The sequence below is a fragment of the Chiloscyllium plagiosum genome, unplaced genomic scaffold, assembly GCF_037043375.1.
Source record: "Chiloscyllium plagiosum isolate Xiang-an unplaced genomic scaffold, Cpla_swu_hap1 HiC_scaffold_1, whole genome shotgun sequence".
In the NCBI taxonomy this organism is placed as follows: Eukaryota; Metazoa; Chordata; class Chondrichthyes; order Orectolobiformes; family Hemiscylliidae; genus Chiloscyllium; species Chiloscyllium plagiosum.
In genome coordinates this window covers 69,788,619-69,813,472 of record NW_028270139.1, presented here as the reverse complement: position 1 = coordinate 69,813,472, position 24,854 = coordinate 69,788,619, and the positions used below count along the sequence as shown (strand labels likewise).

General features: G+C 41.8%; 1 protein-coding gene across 1 annotated transcript in view; it reads right to left on the bottom strand.

The window, feature by feature from the left end:
• The window catches only part of gnpda2 (glucosamine-6-phosphate deaminase 2), a 33,912-nt gene extending 9,359 nt beyond the window's left edge, over positions 1-24,553 (bottom strand). The window contains exons 1-5 of the mRNA XM_043691862.2: positions 24,483-24,553; positions 21,820-21,963; positions 10,473-10,574; positions 7,384-7,566; positions 3,742-3,926 (exon numbers count right to left, since the gene is read on the bottom strand). Of these exons, the coding sequence (XP_043547797.1) occupies positions 3,742-3,926; positions 7,384-7,566; positions 10,473-10,574; positions 21,820-21,943 (594 nt within the window). The 5' untranslated portion in view covers positions 21,944-21,963; positions 24,483-24,553. The remainder of the gene's footprint in view (positions 1-3,741; positions 3,927-7,383; positions 7,567-10,472; positions 10,575-21,819; positions 21,964-24,482) is intronic.
• Positions 24,554-24,854: the final 301 nt, after the last annotated feature.

Below are 24,854 nucleotides of genomic sequence, written 5' to 3'. Positions count from 1 at the left end.
TCCCTGGAGCATTGGAGGCTGAGGGGTGACCTTATAGAGGTTTACAAAATTATGAAGTGCATGGATTGGGTAAATAGGCAAAGTCTTTTCCCTGGGTTCGGGGAGTCCAGAACTAGAGGGCATAGGTTTAGGGTGAGTGGGGAAAGATATAAAAGGGACTTAAGGGGCAATTTTTTCACACAGAGGGTGGTAAGTGTATGTAATGAGCTGATAGAGGAAGTGGTGGAGGCTGGTACAATTGCAACATTTAAGAGGCATTTGGATGGGTATATGAATAGGAAGGCTTTGGATGAATATGGGCCGGGTGCTGGCAGGTGGGACTAGATTGGGTTGGGATATCTGGTCGGCATGGATGGGTTGGACTGAAGGGTCTGTTTCCATGCTGTACATCTCAAATGACTAACAACTACTGCAGGTATGTACCTGCCAGGCAGGCAGGAAGTTGTCAAGCACAGGAGCCCTGGTTTACAAAGGAAGTTGAATCTCGTCAAGAGAAAGGCGGCAGCTTATGTTAGAATAAGATGTGAAGGCTCAGTTCGAGCACTTGAGAGTTACAAGTTAGCCAGGAAAGACCTAAAGAAAGAGTTAAGAAGAGCCAGGAGAGGACATGAGCAGTCGTTGCGGATAGGATCAAGGAAAACCCTAAAGCCTTCTATAGGTATATCAGGAATAAAAGAATGACTAGAGTAAGATTAGGGACAATCAAGGATAGTAGCAAGAAGTTGTGCATGGAGTCAGAGGAGGTAGGAGAAGCACTAAATGAATATTTTTCATCAGTATTCACATTAGAAAAAGACAATGCTGGCGAGGAAAATACAGAGATACACGCTACTAGACTAGATAGAATTGAGGTTCACAAGGAGATGATGTTAGCAATTCTGGAAAATGTAAAAAATCGATAAGTCCACTGGGCTGGATGGGATTTCTCCTAGGTTTCCATGGGAAGCCAGGAAGGAGTTTGCAGAGCCTTTGGCTTTGAACTTTATGTTGTCGTTGTCTACAGGAATAGTGCCAGAAGACTGGAGGATAGCAACTGTTGTCCCCTTGTTCAAGGGGTGTAGAGACAACCCTGGTAATTATAGACTAGTGAGCCTTCATTTGGTAGTGGGTACAGCTTTGGACAAGGTTGTAAAATTTATAATCATTTGAAAAGGAAAAAGTCAATTAGGGATAGTCAATACTGTTTTGTGAAGGGCAGGTTGTGCGTCACAAATCTTACTGAGTTCTTTGACAGGTAACCAAACAGATGGATGAGGGTAAAGCAGTTGATTTGGTGTATATGGATTCCAATAAGGCATTTGATAAGATTCCCCACAATAGGCTATTACACAAAATAGAGGCATAGGATTGAGGGTGATTTAGTGGTTTGGATCAGAAATTGGCTAGCTGAATAACAGAGAGTGGTGATTGATGGGGAATGTTCATCCTGGTGTTCAGTTACTAGTCGTGAACCGCAAGGATCTGTTTTGGGGCCACTGCTGTTCATCATTTTTATAAACGACTTGGATGAGGGTGGAGAAGGATGGGTTAGTATATTTTCAGATGATACTAAGGTCATGATTTGGAGATGCCGGTGTCGGACGGGGATGTACAAAGTTAAAGGTGGTTGACAACCACCCGATGAAGGAGCAGTGCTCCGAAAGCTAGTGTGCTTCCAATTAAACCTGTTGGACTATAACCTGGTGTTGTGTGATTTTTAACTTTGGACACTAAGGTTGGTAGAGTTGTAGATGTTGTAGGTTACACAGGGACAAAGATAGGCTGCAAAGCTGGGTTGAGAGGTGGTAAATGGTGTTTAATAGAGAAATATGTGAGGTGATTCACTTTGAAAGGGGCAACAGGAATGCAGAGTATGGGCTAATTGTAAGATTCTTGGTAGTGTAGATGAGCAAAGAGATCTCTGTGTCCATGTACATAGATCCCTGAAAGTTGCCACCCAGGTTGATAGGATTGTGAAGAAAGCATAGGGTGTGTTAGCTTTTATTAGTCAAGGAACTGAGTTTTGGAACCAAGTCATGCTAGTATGGAGAGGTCTTATGAGGAAAGGTTGAGGGACTTGAGGCTGTTTTCATTACACAGAAGAAGATTGAGAGGTGACTTAATTGAGACACACAAGATAATCAGAGGATTAGGTAGAGTGGGCAGTGAGAGCCTTTTTCCTTGAATGGAGATGGCTAGCATGAGGGGACGTTGCTTTAAATTGGGGGGGGCGGGGAAGACAGGTACAGGACAGATGTCAGAGGTAGCTTCTTTACGCAGAGAGTAGTAGAGGTTTGGAATACACTGCCTGCAATAGTGGTAGACTCACCAACGTTAAGGGCATTTAAATGGTCATTGGATAGTCATATGGATGAAAATACAATTGTGTAGGTTAGGTGGCCTTGAGCATGGTTCAATATTAAGGGCTGAAAGGCCTGTACTGCGCTGTAATGCTCTATGTTCTAAACTGTAGAAATGAATAATAGAGAATTTCTTCAAACGACTTGCCTGCCACAAAGAACCCTGAAAAACTTGGAATATTACATGTATTACCTGTATTGGATTTCAACAGACTGCCACGATTATTGCGAAGTAAAAGCAGCTGATTGGTAGAATCCTTACAGAAAGGCAACCATGTCTCTAGCCAAGAATTTATCTCCTTAAATCTATATTCATTATCACATGGCATGGGTATTATTTTTAAAGATTACAATTCTTCAAGTCTTTCAAATCAATGCCTATTGCCTCCTTTCATGAGGCCTAAATCACCTTGTGTGTGACTGGTTCCAACTAAAAGAGCTCCAGCTGATCGGTTTCCCTCTCCAGAAACTTTAGATATGCTTCATTATGATATTTTACTTTGGTAACCATAGTTGAATAAGTGGAGGATGGTGTGGGAAACTAAGTTTGACACAAACACACAGACTTTGAGGCCAAAGTTCAGACTTTTCTGAATTGCAAAAGGGCACGCACAGCAGTTTTCCCTGGGGCATCAGAGGCTGAGGGGTGACATTATAGAGGATTACAAAATCATGAGGGGCATGGATAGGATAAGTAGACAAGGTCTTTTCCCTGGCATGGGGGAGTCCAGAACTAGAGGGCATAGGTTTAGAGTGAGAGGGCAAAGATATAAAAGGGACCTAAAGGGCAACTTTTTCAGGCAGAGGGTAGTGCATGTATGGAATAAGCTGCCAGAGGAAGTGATGGAGGTTGGTACAATCACAACATTTAAAAGGCATCTGGATGGGTATATGAATAGGAAGGGTTTAGAGTGATATGGGCCAAGTGCTAGCAAATGGGACCAGATTAGGTTAGGATATTTGGTCAGCATGGACAAGTTGGACTGAAGGGTCTGTTCCCATGCTATACGTCTCCATGAGGTTTGCTGCTCCAATAAAGTAACATCCCATAAAGACACCCTTGGCAAAGACAAATTCAGCAGGAGAAAAGAAAGGGAGGTGGGATGGCAGACAGAGCGACAGACTCAAGTGTTTTGCAGTACCAGGGAGAGATATATAGCAGCTTCCAAACCCCAACAGCTACTGACAGTTAAAATTCTGGTTCTGCGGGAGCTTGAGCCTGCCCTCTCATGCTCCATCTGCTGCTCCAAATTTTAAAAATAAAATCCAAGGCCTCACAAGTGGTTTATTTTATTGGCTGGAACAGACTACTTGTCACCTCTGTCTCAACTCTCTTCACACAAAAAAAAACTAGGACAAAATACACCTCTAAAAGCTATATCTTCGTCATATTATACATCACCTCTTTGGCATCCATCACTGTTCCAACACCTACAGTTAATGCCATGGTAGGTACTTTTGACAAATCACCATCAAAAAACCTTGCGTTTGCCAGAATGGTTTCTTTCGCTAATGTTTTCACCCTTGTTCTTGATACCAGGCTTGATCCAGGCTCGTTGAAAGCAATGTGTCCATCAGGACCAATACCTGGTAGAAATAAAAGTTGACCTTTGTTCCATAAACAATATAATGTACTTTGAGTGAGCATTAACATATACAATAATACTGAAAATATAATTGTTACACTATTGGAAGTGATTCAAAGTATTGACACATTTAAATGCTTGATTCAGTAAATCAGTTTTAAAATGGCACAAAACAGAATTGAGTACATGTCCAGCAGTACAACTATCACAAAATATTTCCAAAAATGTTTTCTCAATAAGAAGTTCAAAAATAGTGTTCAGCAGCACTGACAGTAGTTTGTAAATTTGCTGGTAACTTCACATTTGCAAGCAATAAGGGAATTCTGCTAGCTTGTCATGTGACACAGCTATCAAATACCAAATAACTCAAGTTGAAAATGTTTTGTAAACTCATTAAGTGTTTTTGCCTCAGATGTGGCTTAGAGGGTTGTACTTTTAATAGCATCAGGAGATTGTTGGTTGAAGTCCCAATGTAGAGACTCAAAGTCATCATGCAACATCGGAGTTCTGTACTGTTGAGATTCTCTCTTTTGGATGTGATGCTAAACAAAGGCTGGTTTATTTAGATGGGCAAAGTGTACATTTTCTGTAGTTTGCTGCAATTGGTTGGAGTTACCTTTTCAGCACATTTTAAAGCTTGCTTATTAAAATATTGATTCAGCTGTGTTTTTTTTAAACCAAGAGTGTACTATTTCTTGCTTCAGTGCAACTGTAGCCTTGAGTTTTGGTTGTTAAAATTCACTTCAGCTCTGGTGAAAGAGAGTTACTGTAAAGAAAGGGCTGCTACTTTGCAACTTGCCACCAACTGCAGTAAACTTGCCATCACTTTTGTGAGCACATCATAAACCCCCAGCCTGTGCTATTCTATGGCAGTGCACATAATAACACATAACACAAAGTTGAATTTGTAAGTATATCGGTGCACAACTATTATGTGCACCAATGAGATCTCACACTTGCATATACTGACTGGGTTATGGGCTTAGATGACTATTACGTTGGCAGCTAGCCACTCAATGAATATGATGACCTTGAGCTTGCAACTTCTCATGCGAGAGTATCACATGTCACAATGTTAAGCAGGTACCTTAAGACATAATGCTTTTGAAATCTTTGCAATGAGTGGCAAATTTCAGCATGTCGGTGGAGGAAGAAATGATAACGCTGAGTTCAATGGGACTTCTTCAGGCATCACACTTCTTCAGGCATCAATGGGACTTCTTCAGGCATCAGGCCCCTGCCCTTCTAGGCAACAGAAGCAATGGGCATGGAGGTGCTGAAGCAATCTGTGCACAGTGAACCCTGTCAACTTCAGCCAAGGTACAGCAGTGTAGATGACAACATTTGTTCAAGCTAGTACATGAAGGTTGCTTGTGTCAAACTTGTGCTGTTGCAGATACACATACTCAACCATGTGCAGAGTATTCCATTTCAATCATGCCTTGCAGATAGGAAGGCAGATAATAGTAGCACATCACTGGCACTAAAATACTTTCAATAAGATAACATTTGATCTTCTACTTCAGCTCTAAGTTGTGCCATATTCCCATATCCCCTAATTCCCCTACTATATAATAATTGATTGTGCTACCTTCAACAAGAGCACTCTTAGCTCTCTGGATAGAAAAGTTCAAGGATCAATAGAGTCAGAATTGTACAGCACAGATACAGACCCTTCACTCCAACTTGTCCATGCCAACCAGATATCCTAAATTAGATATCCTAAATAAATCTAGTCCCATTTGGCCCATCTCCCACCAAACCTTTCCTGTGCATAAACTCATGCAGATGCTTTTTAAAATGTTATTGTACCAGCCTCCATCAACTCCTCTGGCAGCTCATTCCATACACACACCACACTATGCATGAAGTTGTCATCCCTTTAGGTCCCTTTTAAATCTTTCCCCTGTCACCTTAAACCTATACCGTCTAGTTTTGGACTCCCCTACCCTCATTAGAAGACCTTGTCTATTCACTATGTCCATGCCCTTCATTATTTTACAAACCTCTACAAGGTCATCCCTCAGCCTCCAACATGCCAGGGAAAATAGCCCCAGCCTACTCAGCCTCTCCCTATAAGCTTAAACCCTCCAACCCTAGCAACATCCTGATGAATCTTTTCTGAACCCTTCCATGTTTAACACTTTCCTGTAGCAGGGAGACCAGATTTGAATGCAGTATCCCAGAAATGACAACCAAAGTCCTGTACAGCTGCAACATTATACTCAATGCACTGACCAAATGCCTTCTTCACTACCTGTTTACCTGTGACTCCACCTGCAAGGTCTCTTGAAACTGTACCCAAAGTCTCTGTTCGGCAATACTTCCCAGGGCTCTACCATTAATGTGTAAGTACTGCCCGGATTTGTCAATTCAAAAAAGATGTGTTCCAACTCATCCCTGAATTCCCTTATATCAAGGCAGAGCATCAATCCCATTTCTAAACTCCCTGGACAAGGGAACCATCATTCTGGCATCTACCTTACCAAGACACGAAGGCATTTTGGGTTTCAGTCTGTTCACTTCTAGTTATAAAATTCTAGGAACACAAACCCATCATATAGGAGAGGTATTGGGAGCTTGTAGGTCAGCCACTAACTGCAGCCTCTGACATATTCTAGTAATTTCAGAATATGTATGGCTGGTCTAGGCAAGTTGGGCAATAATGAGTCCATTACATTGGCAGGTGTGGATTTGTCAACAGTAATGGCACTCAATAGTCAAACAGTGATCAGACTGCTCACTCAAGGTGATGATTAGTTGGCACTCAAGTGGCCTGTATATTACTGGCAACTTATTACCCACACTTGTTCAAGTCTTTCTGCACAAAATAATGGGCTGCTAATTTTCTCAATTGTTTATGATAGAGGCTGGGAAAGATAGTGGCTTATTTCTTCAATGTAAGAAGTTCTTTATATTTAGATTATTAAATCAATGTAAGTTAGTTTACACATTTCAGAGTTTTATTAATCATAGACTTCAATCCATCATACAGGCAATAGCTTGAACATGTTACGTTCTTCACGTGAACACAACATATCCAAGGACACCAAACAGCACGTGTAGATCAAATCAAAATCTGCACTTTTCCCAAGATCCTTTTGCAGAAGACCACACCATTCACTACAGACCCTTTTCCTGAACTATGATAACTTCAAACTGATATGAATAACTGACAAAACAAAAAGGCCACTACATCAACTTTCTTTAATGGAATTTTAAATGAATTCTATTAAAATAGCTGTGAAAGTCATTTAGCACAAGGTAACACACTAAATCATGCAGTTCAACCCGAGTACAAATATCTCAATAGGTTTGTCTCAGTAAAGGTTTGACTGAAGCCAGAATATATGATATAAAAGCTGCAGCTTCTATTTTCTCAGCAGCATGCTTTACTCTATAATACCCATTAGCAATTTTTGTGGTGGTGCTTATATACAGATGCACACAAATCATACCTCCGACAAACAGTTCAATTCCTCCAGCTTCAGCAATCTTCCGTTCGAAAGCATCACACTCTGCCTGCAGATCTGGTGCATTGCCATCAAGAATATGAGCATTTTTTGGGTCTATATCAATATGCTTGAAAAAGGTATTCCACATATAGGAGTGGTAGCTTTCTGGATGGTCCCTCGGAAGTGCTAAGTGTCAAAATTAAAAATGAAATTTGTTTAAAAGAACCAAATAAAGCCATAAAGTAGACTTTGTATATTTGTGAACTACAACAAGTGAACAGTTGGAAATAATTAGTCTATAAAAGCAAAGCAGGTATATTCTACACTTCTAGAATTTATGTTACGCTGGTCTTCTTGAGGAAAAGTGAAGTACGCAGACCACTAAGAGAAATAGCAACATACTCCCACAAAAAAACCAAAAGGAGGTCTTTTCTTTGGCTGAACACATACTTCAGGGCATTTTTAAAAAACCATGAGGATTGAATATGAACAACTCAAAGCAGTATGTCGTTTCCTGCCTTTTATGCTTGCATGTCAGCATATGGCAGCATGGTGGCTTAGTGATTAGCACTACTGCCTCAGAGTCAGGGACCCAGATTCAATTCCAGCCTTGGCGACTATCTGTGTGGAGTTTGCATGTTCTCCTGCGTCTGCATGGGTTTCCACCGGAGGCTACCCCTCAGTCAAAACATATGCAGGTTCGGTAAACTAGACATGCTAAGTTGCCCTATAGTGTCCAACGATGCATAGGTTAGGTAGATTAGCCATGGGAAATGTGGGGTTATGGGGATTGGACAGGAGATTGGGTTCAGGTGGGATGCTCTTTGGAAGGTTGGTGCAGACTCGATAGGCTGAATAGCCTTTAACTGCACTGTCGGGATTCTATGTCATTGCTGCGTAGGTTATAACAAGTGAGCACAAACGGTCTTCCATTTTAATAAGTGCAAACACTACAAAATACACAACCACATTCTCAGAATGTATACTTTCCTTTACAACTCTACCACAGCTTGGTAAATATCAACACAGCAAATCTTTAATAAAACTTTATTTTTAAAAAGCGTCATCAGTCAAGGTATTAGCAAAGAATGTAAATGAAAATCGGAAGATGAAAAAGAAATAAATACTCATGATCAATTTCAGTACCTCTAATAAAATGATAGAGATTATAGAGATTTTTAAATAAAAATAAAGCACGGGAGAAACTCAGCAATGGGGGGTGGGGGTGGACAGAAGGAGAGACAGAATTAATGTGGAGTCCATTATGACTTGTCTTTAGAGCTGAAGGAGGCTGAAAAATTATGTTTTATGCTGTTGACAAAGAGGGAGAAGCAACAATTTGGAATGGATGGCATGAGCTCCCAAAGCAAAAGACAAAGGACTTACTAAAGTAAGGAGAAACACAGAAACTATAAAGTGCAAGTAAATTACTTTCACCTTGGTGGTGTGTTTGGGGCCTGAAACAGTGAGGAGATAAAAAGGCAAGTGCTACCTGTGATTGTGTTGGGCCGAGGAAGAGAGAAGAAATACAAGTGAGGGAGGAAGTATCAGGACTGAAGATGAGTGGGTCAGGGAGTCCCATGTGCCTGATATTCAGCAAGATGCCACTAAATCGTCTTCCTCTCTCCTCATTAGCATTACAGTCTTTTGCTTTGGATACCCTGACCATCTGTTCCACTTGCTTCTCTTCCCCTTTTGTCAACAGCATAAAAGCGTTAATTTTCCAAACTCTTCAGTTTCAAAGAGGAATCATAATGACTCAATGTTAATTCTATTTCTCTCTCCACAGATGCTGCCAGAATTTTAGGGTTTCTCCAGCACTTTGTTTTTACTTTAGTATGTCCATTGTCTAGGATTTGGCAGGAATTAAGCAAGAATTATTTATTTTATATGCAAGTTATTTTTCAAAATCACCCTTGCTGTACTCCAAACTGTCCATTTTATCCTAACACTTGACAGCTACCAATTTGCTTATCCCCAGAACTTCAACTGGCATGGCAAAAAAGTGTGTCAGGATTGAAAGTTACATTAAAAGATAAAATACATCATGCTTCAAGAGCTTTCATACAAATAAGTTGAAATTTATTTACATTTTTATTCATGACAAAGTGCATGAGCTTGGCTTCCAGAGAGAACAAACAGATGACAAAATGTAAAATCATGGCATTGAGGTCACAGTTTCTGGGAAACAATACCAGTATTAACACTATCATAAGATATCAGGAGTACTGTTTAACCGATCATAAAGGAATACAAGGTTCATTTTGTACGATTAGATAATCAGGTAGTAAAGGTTAACTCTTCAAACAGATTCAAGTTTCATTCACAAGCAAGACTTAATGAAGCCTGAATATGTACACTGCAGATCTGAAGTTTGGAGCAATTGCACAGTAGAGCTTTACCAGTGTCAGGTGCTTGGATACAATCGGCAACTTGTTTGTTGCAATCAGCTGAAGGGACACATTTTTATAGGATTCTCCACTGCCATCTTTGGGACTAACAGACCAATATACTTATCTTTACAGCAGCATTGAAGGTGCTCATCCTCAGTATACAAAGAATTGCAGGCATATTAACCCTGATTGAACAGAGAATTGTCCTAAGAAGGGAACCAAAAATGGCTGTCTTCTTTTTTGTAGAGTCGGAATATGCGCGGTGCCTGTTCTTTAGGCCTACAAAACCAAGGCCATGCTCTACCAATGACATTTACTTGTCAACCAAACAACACTCCCCTCTCGTGCAGCATGTATGTTAGTTTCCCCTTGATTTTGTGCCTTTACTAACTGTCCTGATTTGTGAAGGGCAAAATATTTTCACAAAAGTATGTCTTTCAGCAATACTGAAGTTCTGGACTACCAAATGACCAAGTGCACTGTACTTCAATAAAGTTTCATGCTAATTTCCAGTGCAATTGTTTATTTCTATGTAAACTATTATTTTGCCTCAACTAATATATCCCAAAGCTTCAAATAGAAATTGAATTCAACAGGATTTGTAACTCATTTTTCATTTAAGCTGAAGTTTCTACCTGGGGTGTTGAAATGTATTTAAAGTTATTGTGCAGCAAATTTCAAAGCAAATGAGACACTTACCAACATATTCATCCATGTTGAATGTCTTCACATATTTAAAGGAGAGGTCACCATTCTTATAATATTCAATCAGCTTTTTATAACATCCAGCAGGTGTGCTTCCTAAAATGAGAATAAAGTTACAAAATAGAAATAAATATCTAAGTTTGCACTAGCAAAGAGTAAAAGGTTATTAAATTATTGTAACACCAGTCCCTGTAATCTCTATTCTTGCCATTCTTATCATACTTTGGATATCACTCAAATTCCAGTTTCTTTCTTATTCTATCCTTCAGCTCCTATTCCATACCATGCATTCTTTGCCTTATGTCATTCGATACCTCCTACAATGTTATCCATCCACCTCTTTTCTCAATCCAATTAGTTTGGGTAACAGATGCTCAACTTATCTTCCATCCAACCAACCCCTCCTAAAATACTACCTCGTTTCCCACCAGCCAATCTAGCTGTAGACAACAACCATTCCTTCCTATGACACCCCCATTACTTAATCCCACCAAGCAGAGCTCATTTCCAGTGTTCTTTAGCCCACCCTACTGTCATCAACAGTATGCAATCACACATGCATCATAACCATCAGCCTCTCCCATACTCCACATGCATCAGGGTTCACCAAAATCTGGCAACAACCAAGTAAAAACAACAGATAAAAACCGCATATAACAATTTGTTACAGCAGTTCTGTATGGAACAAGAACCACATGCAGCTATTACAATAGGACTATAAATTAGAATAACATGTTTTACACATAATTACTTGTTAAGGGGTGAAGGGAGAAAAATAATGCATACACCAGACTTTTGTCTCATCTGGAGGGACAACTGATGATGTAAATTCTGTCTCTGAAGCGTAAAACACAATGTACTCAAGTCTGTTTCGAGTCATAATCATTATGAATGTTTATACATTTTGCCCTTTGATCTGACATGTCTGTCTAGCCTAGCTCTTACAGTTGAGAATGCAAGTCACAGATTCATAGCAAGTTGCAAGTAACATCAAAATGGAGCTAGATTAGTGCAGTGCTGAGTCACATTTTGGAATCCTATACCTGTTTCTCCCATTCTAGTTAAAGTCTGTTCCTCTAATTTGTTAATAAGATCAACTGCGTAAGATATTGCATAAACCCAAAAGCTCAACTCAAAACACAAAATTTCAGATGAATGGCTGACCAAGATGCAAACTAACCAAAGTAACATTATGATCTACTACAGGCAATAGGTTTGACAATGAAGTCTTCTGCTTATAAGTTCAACAGTTCATCTAATTAAAGCATTTCCATTTGCTACAGGTCAACCCAACTGTATTTTTAAATGTGACCAAGATATCCATTAAGTGCACATTAAAGTGTCAATAGCTTTAGCTCTTAAATTTATGCAGTGCCAACATTGACCAGCATATTCTGATCACGCTTTGGCGGTAGTAAACAGCATAAAACATCAATTTCAGCAGTTGCATGAAACAGCAGTGGATTCAACAAATGTCACGGTCCACATGGAAATCTTTGGAATATTGTGTAAAAGAACCACAACATGCAAAGCAAAAAGTAATAGAAGCCATTGAGAGGACAGATAACATTAAACATTAAAGTTCTTTAGTAAGGCTGACTTGAGATGCTGACAATTACTAGAAATTTCAGTGTTTGATTATAAATCCCACCTAAAGAACATTTTTAATTATCGAGGAATATAGGTGTTTCTGGCAGGCTAGCATTTATTGCCCATCCCTAGTTGTCATTGAAAATGTGGTGATATACTTCCTTCTTAAACCATTGCAGTCATATGCTGTAGGTCGACCCATAATGCAGTTAGGTGAGATTGTGGTGCTGGAAAAGCACAGCAGCTCAGGCAGCATCCGTGCAGCAGAACTGGCATTTCGGGCATGAGTCCTTATGGCTTTTGCAGCCCTAATGCAGTTATGAAAGGAGTTCCAGGAATCCGACCCAGCAACACTGAAGGAACAGCAATATATTTCCAAAGCAGTATGGTGAGTGGTTTTGAGAAAAACTTGCAGGTGGTGTTCCTATGTACTTGCCAACATCCTGTCTCTTTTCTAAACTATCAGTAAAGTGATAGAAGAGGTCAGCGTTACCAAGCAGCACTTGTTTAGCGATAACCTGCTTGATGCGCAGTTTGGGTTCTAACATATATAACAATCTACATTATAGTTTACAAATCCTTTGTGACTGATTGGTGTGTTTATGCAAACAAAGATAATAGTTCTCAACAAAGCAACAGATATCCGGAGATTTAAATAGTGTTCAAAATCATGAAGGGTTTTAGAACATAGAACAGTACAGCACAGAACAGGCCCTTCAGCCCACGATGTTGTGCCGACCACTGATCCTCATGCATGCACCCTCAAATTTCTGTGACCGTATGTATGTTCAGGAGTCTCTTAAATGTCCCCAATGACCCTGCCTCCACAACTGCTGCTGGCAACGCATTCCATGCTCTCTCAACTCTGTGTGTAAAGAACCCACCTCTGACATCCCCTCTATACTTTCCTCCAACCAGCTTACAACTATGACCCCTCGTGTTAGTCATTTCTGCCCTGGGAAATAGTCTTTGGCTATCGACTCTATCTATGCCTCTCATTATCTTGTACACCTCAATGAGTTCCCCTCTTCTCCTCCTTTTCTCCAATGAAAAAAAGTCCGAGCTCAGTCAACCTCTCCTCATAAGATAAGCCCTCCAGTCCAGGCAGCATCCTGGTAAACCTCCTCTGAACCCGCTCCAAAGCATCCACATCTTTCTTATAATAGGGTGACCAGAACTGGACGCAGTATTCCAAATGCGGTCTAACCAAAGTTTTATAGAGCTGCAACAAGATCTCATGACTCTTAAACTCAATACCCCTGTTAATGAAAGCCAAAACACCATATGCTTTCTTAACAACCCTGTCCACTTGGGTAGCCATTTTAAGGGATCTATGTACCTGCACCCCAAGATCCCTCTGTTCCTATCCTTAATCCTGTACTCAGCTTTCAAATTCGACCTTCCAAAATGCATCACCTCGCATTTATCCAGGTTGAACTCCATCTGCCACCTCTCAGCCCATCTCTGTATCCTGTCAATGTCCCGCTGCAGCCTACAACAGCCTTCTGTACGGTCAACAACACCTCCAACCTTTGTGTCATCTGCAAACTTGCTGACCCATCCTTCAATCTCCTCATCCAAGTCATTAATAAAAATTACAAACAATAGCGGACCAAGGACAGAGCCCTGTGGAAAACCACTCACCACAGACTTCCAGGCAGAATATTTTCCTTCTACTACCACTCGCTGTCTTCTGTTGGCCAGCCAATTCAGTATCCAGACAGCTATGTTCCCCTCAATCCCATTCCTCCTGACCTTCTGAATGAGCCTACCATGGGGAACCTTATCAAATGCCTTGCTGAAATCCATATACACCACATCCACAGCTCGACCCTCATCAACTTTTCTAGTCACATCCTCAAAGAACTCGATAAGGTTTGTGAGGCATGACCTGCCCCTCACAAAGCCGTGTTGACTGCATTTAACCAAACCATGCTCTTCCAGATGGTCATAAATCCTATCCCTCAGAATCCTTTCTAACACCTTGCAGACGACAGATGTGAGACTTACTGGTCTGTAATTGCCAAGGATTTCCCTATTTCCTTTCTTGGAGAGGAATTACATTTGCCTCTCTCCAGTCCTCAGGTACGACTCCAGAGGAGAGCGAGGATGAAAAGATCTTCGCAAGTGGTGAAGCAATTGCATTTCTCGTTTCCCAAGCAGCCGAGGACAAATCTGGTCCGGGCCTGGCGACTTGTCAATCTTAATGTTTGACAAAATTTTCAGCACATCAGGTTCCTCTATCTCTATCCATTTCAGCATGCACACCTGCTCTTCAAAGGTTTCATTCACTACAAAGTTCGTTTCTTTCGTAAAGACAGAAGCAAAAAACTCATTTAGGGCTTCCCCTAACTCCTCAGACTTCACACACAAATTCCCTATGCTATCCCTGATCGGCCCTACTCTTTCTTTGACCATTCTCTTATTCCTCACATAAGTGTAAAATGCCTTTGTGTTCTCCCTAATCCATTCTGCCAAGCCTTTCTCGTGCCCCCTCCTGGCTCTCCGCAGACCATTTGGAAGAGTAAATGCAGAGAAAGTGGTTCCGCGAACAGAAGAGTTTGTAATTGGAGACACAAATGCAAGATAATTTTAACACATAAAACGTAGCAAGTCATTTTGCACTGCTTGAAAGAAGGGCGAGAGAAGCAAATTTACTTGTAACTTGCAAAAGATTGAGTACTCAATATGCATAAAGCAAGGCTACAGGTTAAGAGCAAGGCAGGGCAACTAAAAAGTACAAACACAATGATCATCAAATGCTGCTTGTTCTGTTATCCAGTGATCTAAATACCATCACCACCTACAAGTTAACTGGCACACAAAACTGATACAGCACGTAAAACCACCCTTTTCAAGACCACAGTACATGTGACAACAATAAAAGCAATAGTTTCACTTCTCCAAACACAAAAACAACAAACATTATATGCCTATGCAAGATTTTACGTAAAATTTAAATAATTAACTAATCTACGTGCAGGCAAGTTCAATCAACTGGAATATCTTCAATGCAAAATTTCATATGCAATCCTTTCATCTTCAACCACTATCACTCATTTTTGTTATTATAAGTTGATGCTGTATTCATTGTTTTGTTAAAACAAACCTAATCTGCAAAATTGAATTTTTTGAAAGTACTGATTTGTGGAATATGTTTTTGTAATCCTTCCTCACCATCCCAAAAGTCTTAGCCAAGAACTGATACAACCACCCACCAACTCGTTACATGATGGACCTTTATGCTCAAGTATTTTTGAATTCATTAGTGTTTGATTAATTGGAGTGCTGAAAGCATTTTGAGGCATACAAGTTTCATAAACTAAATGCCTGAAAGCAAATAAATTCCTTAGTTCATTCCAAAGTGTCTTTGATTTTGAGACGGTCAAGACTCCCCAGTCTTGACTCCCACAGTCAGGTGTAACACACTGGTGCTTGAGAATTGCAAATGCATGAGTGCATGTGCTTGAAGATCAGTAACAGAGAAGGGGTTGAACAACTGATGCAGAGGTGGTGGTAAAGATCTCTTTTGATGGGAGAGGGTGAGTGAATTGAGATACCCATGCATGATAGCTGCTGGGGGAGGAAGGGGGTACATTGTTTAACCGACAAAGTGAAAAAAAACCACCGGTTTTTCCCCATGTAATTTTGCAAAACTGAAGTCAGGCTTCTAAGGATTGCCAGTTTGGCTATGTCTACTATTGAGGATGATTTCAAGAGCTGCACAGCTGTTAACGTTTAGTTGGAGTTTGCAACTCCACAATTCAGGGAGCTCTGATTTAGTGCAAGAAAGTGTACCAATGACTAAACAGCAAGTCTATCATCTATTAGCACATTTCTAAACATAACTGAACAAAACAATTAGGAGCTGCATCAGGCTATTCAGTCCTGCAGACTGGCTTTGCCATTTGACATGCTTGCTGTTGAATTGATAGTGCATGAAAATGGCAAAGTTTATTTAAAATATGAAATGTAAAATCACTCGAGTTCTCAATAACTCATGCCTGGCAAGAATAATTAAATGTTAATTAAAACGTCTGCACCTTCATAGCAGTTTCAACAAAAAAGAAACCCATAGCACTTCACAGAAGCATAACTGAATCCAAATAAAAAGAGCTTTTAGGAAGGAGGCAAGAACTTTGTTTAAAGGGAAATAGAGGAAGTGGAGAAGTTTGCAGAGTGAATTCCAGAGTTCGGAGCTGAAGTACTCAGAGTCATAGAGATGTACAGCATGAAAACAGACCCTTCGGTCCAACCCGTCCATACCGACCAGATATCCCAACCCAATCTAGTCCCACCTGCCAGCACCCAGCCCATATCCCTCCAAACCCTTCCTATTCATATACCCATCCAAATGCCTCTTAAATGTTGCAATTGTACCAGCCTCCACCACATCCTCTGGCAGCTCATGCCATACACGTACCACCCTCTGTGTCAAAACGTTGCCCCTAGGTCCCTTTTATATCTTTCCCCTCTCACCCTAAACCTATGCCCTCCAGTTCTGGACTCCCCGAACCCAGGGAAAAGACTTTGCTTATTTATTCTATTCATGCCCCTCATAATTTTGTAAACCTCTACAAAGGTCACCCCTCAGCCTCCGACACTCCAGGGAAAACAGCCTCAGCTTGTTCAGCCTCTCCCTGTAGCTCAGATCCTCCAACCCTGGCAACATCCTTGTAAATCTTTTCTGAATCCTTTCAAGTTTCACAACATCGTTCCGATAGGAAGACCAGAATTGCATGCAATATTCCAACAGTGGTCTAACCAATGCCCTGTACAGCCGCAACATGACCTCCCAACTCCTGTACTCAATACTCTGACCAATAAAGGCAAGCATACCAAACGCCTTCTTCACTGTCCTATCTACCTGCGACTCCACTTTTAAGGAGCTATGAACCTGCACTCCAAGGTCTCTTTGTTCAGCAACACTCCCTAGGACTTAACGATTAAATGTATAAGTCCTGCTAAGATTTGCTTTCCCAAAATGCAGCACCTCGCATTTACCTGAATTAAACCCCATCTGCCACTTCTCAGCCCATTGGCCCATCTGGTCCAGATCCTGCCGTAATCTGAGGTAAACCTCTTCGCTGTCCACTACGCCTCTAATTTTGGCGTCATCTGCAAACTTACTAACTGTACCTCTTATGCTCGCATCCAAATCATTTATGTAAATGACAAAAAGTAGAGGACCCAACACTGATCCTTGAGGCACTCCACTGGTCACAGGCCTCCAGTCTGAAAAACAACCCTCCTCCACCACCCTCTGTCTTCTACCTTTGAACCAGTTCTGTATCCAAATGGCTAGCTCTCCCTGTATTCCATGAGATCTAACCTTGCTAATCAGTTTCCCATGGGGAACATTGTCAAACGCCTTACTGAAGTCCATATAGATCACATCTACTGCTCTGCCCTCATCAATCTTCTTTGTTACTTCTTCAAAAACCTCAATCAAGTTTGTGAGACATGATTTCCCACGCACAAAGCCATGTTGACTATCCCGAATCAGTCCTTGCCTTTCCAAATACATGTACATCCTTTCCCCCAGGATTCCCAACAACTTGCCCACCACCAAGGTCAGGCTCACCGGTCTATAGTTCCCTGGCTTGTCTTTACCGCCCTTCTTAAACAGTAGTACTACATTTGCCAACCTCCAGCACCTCACCTGTGACTATCGATCATACAAATATCTCAGCAAGAGGCCCAGCAATCACTTCTCTAGCTTCCCACAGAGTTCTTGGGTACACCTGATTCGGTCCTGGGGATTTAGCCACTTTTAACCGTTTCAAGACATCCAGCACTTCCTCCTCTGTAATCTGGACATTTTGCAAGATGTCACCATCTATTTCCCTACAGTATATTTCTTCCATATCCTTTTCCACAGTAAATACTGATGCAAAATATGCATTTAGTAACTCCCCCATTTTCTGTGGCTCTACACAATGGCCGCCTTGCTGATCTTTGAGGGGCCCTATTCTCTCCCTAGTTACCCTTTTGTCCTTTATATATTTGTAAAAACCCTTTGGATTCTCCTTAATTCTATTTGCCAAAGCTATCTCATGTCCCCGTTTTGCCCTCCTGATTTCCCTCTTAAGTATACTCCTACTTCCTTTATACTCTTCGAAGGATTCACTTGATCTATCCTGTCTATCCCTAAAACATATGCTTCCTTCTTTTTCTTAACCAAACCCTCAATTTCTTTAGTCATCCAGCATTCCCTATACCTACCAGCCTTCCCTTTCACCCTGACAGGAATATACTTTCTCTGGATTCTGGTTATCTCATTTCTGAAGGCTTCCCATTTTCCAGCCATCCCTTTACCTGCGAACATCTGCCTCCAATCAGCTTTTGAAAGTTCTTGCCTAATACCGTCAAAATTGGCCTTTCTCCAATTTAGAACTTCAACTTTTAGATCTGGTCTATCCTTTTCCATCACTATTTTCAATCTAATAGAATTATGGTCGCTGGCCCCAAAGTGCTCCCCCATTGACACCTCAGTCACCTGCCCTGCCTTATTTCCCAAGAGTAGGTCAAGTTTTGCACCTTCTCTAGTAGGTACATCCACATACTGAATCAGAAAATTTTCTTATACACACTTAAGAAATTCCTCTCCATCTAAACCTTTAACACTATGGTAGTCCCAGTCGATGTTTGGAAAGTTAAAATCCCTTACCATAACTACCCTATTATTCTTACAGATAGCTGAGATCTCCTTCCAAATTTTGTTTCTCAATTTTCCTCTGACTATTAGGGGGTCTATAACACAATCCCAATAAGGTGATCAGCCCTTTCTTATTTCTCAGTTCCAAATAACTTCCCTGGATGTATTTCCAGGAATATCCTCCCTCAGCACAGCTGTAATGCTATCCCTTATCAAAAATGCCACTCCCCCTCCCCTCTTGCCTCCCTTTCTATCCTTCCTGTAGTATTTGCATCCTGGAACATTAAGCTGCCAGTCTTGCCCATCCCTGAGCCATGTTTCTGTAATTACTATGATAACGCAGTCCCATGTTCCTAACCATGCCCTGAATTCATCTGCCTTTCCTGTTAGGTCCCTTGCATTGAAATAAATGCAGTTTAATTTATTAGTCCTACCTTGTCCCTGCCAGCCCTGACTATTTGACTCACTTCTGTTCTCAGCTGTACCCGTCTCAGATCGATCTCTTTCCTCACTATTTCCCTGGGTCCCACTCCCCCACCTTATTAGTTTAAATCCTCCCAAGCAGTTCTAGCAAATTTCCCTGCCAGTATATTCGTCCCCTTCCAATTTAGGGGCAATCCATTCTTCTTGTACAGGTCTCTTCTACCCCAAAAGAGATTCCAATTACCAAAAATGTGAATCCTTCTCCCATACACCAGATCCTCAGCCATGCATTCATCTGACCTATCCTCCTATTCCTGCCCTCACTAGCTCGTAGCAGTGGGAGTAATCCAGATATTACTACTCTTGAGGACCTCCTTTTTAAATTTCTGCCTAACTTTCTGTAACCTCCCTTCAGTCTCAACCTTTCCCCTTCCAATGTCGTTGGTTCCAATGTGGACAATGACCTCCTGCTGACCCCTCTCCCCCGTGAGAATATTCTGCACCCTCTCGGAGACATCCTTGATCCTGGCACCAGGGAAACAACACACCATTCTGCTTTTCCTCTGCTAACCCACAGAAATGTCTGTCTGTACCTGACTACAGAATCCCCTAACACAATTGATCTCTTGGAAGCTGACATACCCCTCGTTGCATTACAGCCAGGCTCAATAACAGAAACTTGGCTGTTTGTGCTACATTCCCCTGAGAATCCATCACCCACATTTTCCAAAACAGCATACCTGTTTAAAATGGGTATATCCACAAAACACTCCTGCCCTAGGTGCCGACCTCTCTCACCCTTCCTGGAGTTAATCCATCTATCTGAGACTTTTCCCCCTTCCAATAACTGCCATCCATCACATACTGTTGCAGTTGCAAATTCCTCATCGCTTCTATCTCTCTCTCCAACCAATCCACTCGATCTGATAAGATTCGCATCCAATAGCATTTATGGCAGATATAATCCGCAGTAACCCTTAAACTCTCTTTAAACTCCACATCTGACAAGAAATACAAATCACTGCAAAGGCCATTTTTGCTCCTTTACAATCTACAGACCCAGAAAATAACACTGTCTTATTCCTCTACAAACACTGCCCCAGGTTAAATTAATAGCAATGGCTTATATTTTAACTTTAATCAAGAGACTTATCTCCAAGAACATATAATCAAGAAAGAATCCACTATACTCACTTCTGCAGCCTCTCTCTTGGACAGACTTAAAACAATTAACTTATCCAATTCTGTGCTGTGAACTTCTCCCAATAGTCTCTCCAAGGTTAGTTGTGAATTTCACTGTTTGTTAATTTTCCCAGATGCACTCCAATGTCCAGCGATACACAAAATCAAACAGCAAAGGCGGTAACTGCACTGCACTGTCCTCACCATGTGCTTCCTTTGTCTGCTCTTCTCCCTTTTAAACTGCTGTTGTTTTGACTTTTTTTCCCAAAGTTCCAAAACAATGCAACAGCATATAAAACAGTAACTGCTGTTCCTGGAATTCGAGGAAATCACCTCCAACACCTAAAATATCTCAAAAGAAAAAGAGCAGCACCTACAGGCAGAAATTTTTCCCGTCCTCCATCTTGGATTACCCAGAATCATTAAAGGCAGAGCCAATGGTGACGGCCAACAATTTGAATGGGCAAATTAAGGGGGCTTACTTGCTGGAGGCTTGAATCAAAGTCGTCCTGAGACATAAGTAGGAGGGGGTGCGGCTGGGGGAGAGGTAGCTGGGACTGATCGTGGTAGATGAAGGTGGAGGGGGATGACAGTGATAGGTCGGAGTGGATAGGTGGGAAGGACGATTGACAGGTAGGATAGGACAGTTCAAGAGGGCTGTGCCGAGTTCGAGGCGAGATGAGGAAACTGTGAAATCAACATTGATCCTATGTGGTTAGGCAACCCCACGGCAGAAGAGAAGATGTTCCTCTTTCAGGAGTTGGGTGGCTAGAATTTGGAGATGGAGCTAGCCCAGGACTTGACTGTCCTTAATGGAGTGGGACGGGAAGTTGAAATGTTTGGCCACAGAGCGATGAGTGTGTCCGAGATGTTCTCTGAAACATTCCATGAATTAGCGTCCCGTCTTCCAAATGTAGAGGATACAACATTGAGAGCAATGGACACAGTAGATGACATGTGTGAAGGTGCAGCAAAATCTGTCCAATGTGGAAGGATCCTTTGGGGCCTTGGATGGAGGCGTGGGCACAGGTCGCTCTGGATTTGCTGTATGTAGTGGTTGTCCTGGTCAGATCCAAATTGTGTTGGTCTGAATATAGTCTGGAGTCCATACTGGATCAGTCGGTTCCATAGGCAGGCACTCAGAAGAAGATGTGGCTGTAGTAGCAGGTCTGCTTCAGGACATGGCTGAAGAGCTTCAGGGCAGAGCAGACAACCTGGTGGTGGATGGGGGCAGTGAGAGAGGGACTCACTGAGATCCTTGTAGAGAGAGGAGAACCTCTGCAAGGCGGGCATCCTTGGGACAGGATCTGGCAATGTTCCTAGCATCAAGAGACTACACATGGAATATATTGATTCACCCACAAAATGCTACAGTAACATTCATACAAAAAGCCTTTTTGGAAACATTCAGCATAAATTCTGCTATTGGTGTATTCAAATACCAGTTGATTTCAGCAACAGTCTCAAACTTGAAAAAGAAATACATACCTGTGGGTAAGCCCAAAGTAAAATACCGGCCTGGGCCAGGCTTGAAATGAACAATTGAATTGCAAATGTATTTGGCTGCCCATTCACTGGCTTTGTCATAGTCTTCAAGAATAACCAAACGCATTGTGATGATAAATGTTTTGCCTACAAGGAAAGATTATGTTACTCTTTAGGTCAATGAAAACTAACCAATCATAAGTTTAAGACTGAATTTTTATATATTGTATTATCATGAACAATCTCTACAGTGAAGGCCATTCGGCCCATCAGGTCTGCACAGACTCTCTGAACAGCAGCCCACCCAAACCTAGCCCATTTCTGTAACCCCACATTTATCATGGCTAATCCAGCTAACCTACACATGCCTGGAAACATGGGGAAATTTAGCATGGCAAATCCACCTAACCTGCACAGTTTTGGATTGTGGGAGCACTCAGCAGACACCCATGCAGAAATGGGGAGAATTTCCAAGCTTCACACAGACAGTCTATCGAGACTGGAATTGAACCCAGGTCCCAAGTGCTGACAGGCAACAATGCAGCTGCTCAGCCACTGTGCTGGCAACAAAGATTATAATAATTTACAATTATACAATAACCAAACAACTTGAAAATAAAAGGATCTGCTTAGTGCAACTGAATTTTAATTTGTAAGCAAAAATTATTTATATTTTACTGCATGGTGACCTCAGTTGGACGTATGTTCAACAGCTAGGCAGAAATGGATACTGCAGATGTTGGAGATTAGAGTTAAGATTAGTGTGATGCTGGAAAAGCATAGCAGCATCTGAGGAGCAGGGGAAAAAAAAAGAAAAATTGACATTTCGGTCAAAAGCCCTTCATCAGGAATAATTTAATCAATCACCGCAATTTGAGATGTTTGAGGTTCTGGTTCTATTCTGAAGTTATTTTACATGAGTACATATATCATTTAATAGCAGCAATAAGCCATTTGACTCCTCTTGTACATTTCCAACTGTACCCTACATCCTTTGACTGACAATCTTAAAAGTATTCAGTGACTGTGCTTCGATTGCAGTAAGACAAATAGTCAGAAAATATTCTTGTTTCCATCTTATTTGGGAGATCCTTACTTTAAAGCTCTGTCTGCTAGTTCTAATCTCTGTCACAAGGGAAATTATCATCTCAGTAACCACAGAAGATTGTGGAGGCCAAGTCATTGAGTGTATTTAAAACAAAGATAAATAAGTTCTTGATTAGTAAGGGGATCGAAGGTTACAGGGAGAAAAGAGAAGAGAATATGTTGAGAAACACGCCAGCCATGATCGAATGGCACAGCAGACTCCATGGGTTGAACAGCCTAATTTTGCTCCTATATCTTATGGTTAATTAGGATACCATTTGTTTTCCAAACCAGAAAGCCAGGATGTCAACTACTTTGCACAACTGAGAGACAACTGGAGAGTGAAACTGAATTAAAATGGAGATCAGAAACAAAAACAAAATTTCAATGGATCTGGCAGCATTTGTGGGGAAAAAAAGCCAATTTCTAGTCCAGTGACGCTTTCTCAGAACATGGGACATTAACACTGTTTCCCTCTTCACAGATACTACCAGAGCTGCTGAAAGTCTCCATCATTTTGTGAATAGCAGAACCATTCATTACAATGTTCTATCACCTGAGTTTGAAGCCAACCCAAACAGACAGCTACGAGCACCGTTGGTTGAAATTCAGTGTAACAAATCTGATCTGATTCAACCTCAGAAAATAGACATGAGCAATTTAAAAGAAAAATGGTAATTTTGCCAAATCCAATAGAGTGACAGATCCAGAAAATTGAACAAGATTGCTTTGGTAGAATGCGAGAACTGAGTAAAAACAATGACTGCAGATGCTGGAGACCAGAGTCTAGATTAGAGTGGTGCTGGAAAAGCACAGCAGGTCAGGCAGCATCCGAGGTGCAGTAAAATCGACGTTTCGGGCAAAAGCCCTTCATCAGGATTACAGGCAGAGTGCCTGAAGGGTGGAGAGATAAATGAGAGGAGGGTGGGGGTGGGGAGTGCCTTCAGGCACTCGGCCTGCAATCCTGATGAAGGGCTTTTGTCCGAAACGTCGATTTTACTGCTTCTCGGATGCTGCCTGAACTGCTGTGCTCTTCCAGCACCACTCTAATGTGAGAGCTGAGATTAGGGATCAGTCATTAAAGTTGAAGCCGATTCAACATTAAATTGCACTAATTATACAAAATCCAAACAAAATGGACCAAGACACTGAATAATCAGAATTCCATTTTGGGGACAAACAAATTGCAGAATCTGAGGTGGAATCAGTGCAACAAGCACCACAAACTGAAATCACTGCAAATGCTTGAACAAAAAAAATCATAAAATGTTGGAGGTTCTGTGAAAACAAAGTGTTATCAGAAAAGCTAACACGTTTGCTCTGCACACATATTGGCTGAGTGCCTTCAGCACTTTATATTTCCTCGGTGCAATGAAAGCAATCCAGAACCCCTGAAAATACAGCCAGGGGTTTAGGCCCATTTGCTGACCAGGGGGAAATACCCCCGAGAGACACCGGAAAGCAGCTGCACCCTCCGGCACCCGCTCTCCCAGCCGGTGAATCGGTCTGCAGCACCCTCTCCGAGCCCTCCCTTCCCCTGCCCTGCCCGGTTACTCCGTCCCTGCCCAACGGTCACTTACTCTCCCCCGGGATCCTCGCGCCGCCACAGCCTCCGCCGACACCACCACAACCAGGGTCTCTCGCGCACACTCTCACGTGACACGCACGGTCACATGATCGCCCGGCCAGCCAATCCCGCCCCCAAGCGGCACTCAGCGGGAAGTTTGAATGTGGAAGCTGTGGCGGGGGCTCTTCCCCCTCTTCGTGTAAAAACCTGCCAAACGTTTGGGGCGCCCCGATGCAATTCCTTTATGCCGGTTATGATTTGGAGATAGTGAGGACTGCAGATCACAGTCAAGGTTAGAGCGGTGCTGGAAAAGCACAGCTGGTCGGGAAGTATCCGAGGAGCAGGAGAGTCGATGTTTCGGGCAAAAGTCCTTCATCAGGAGAGC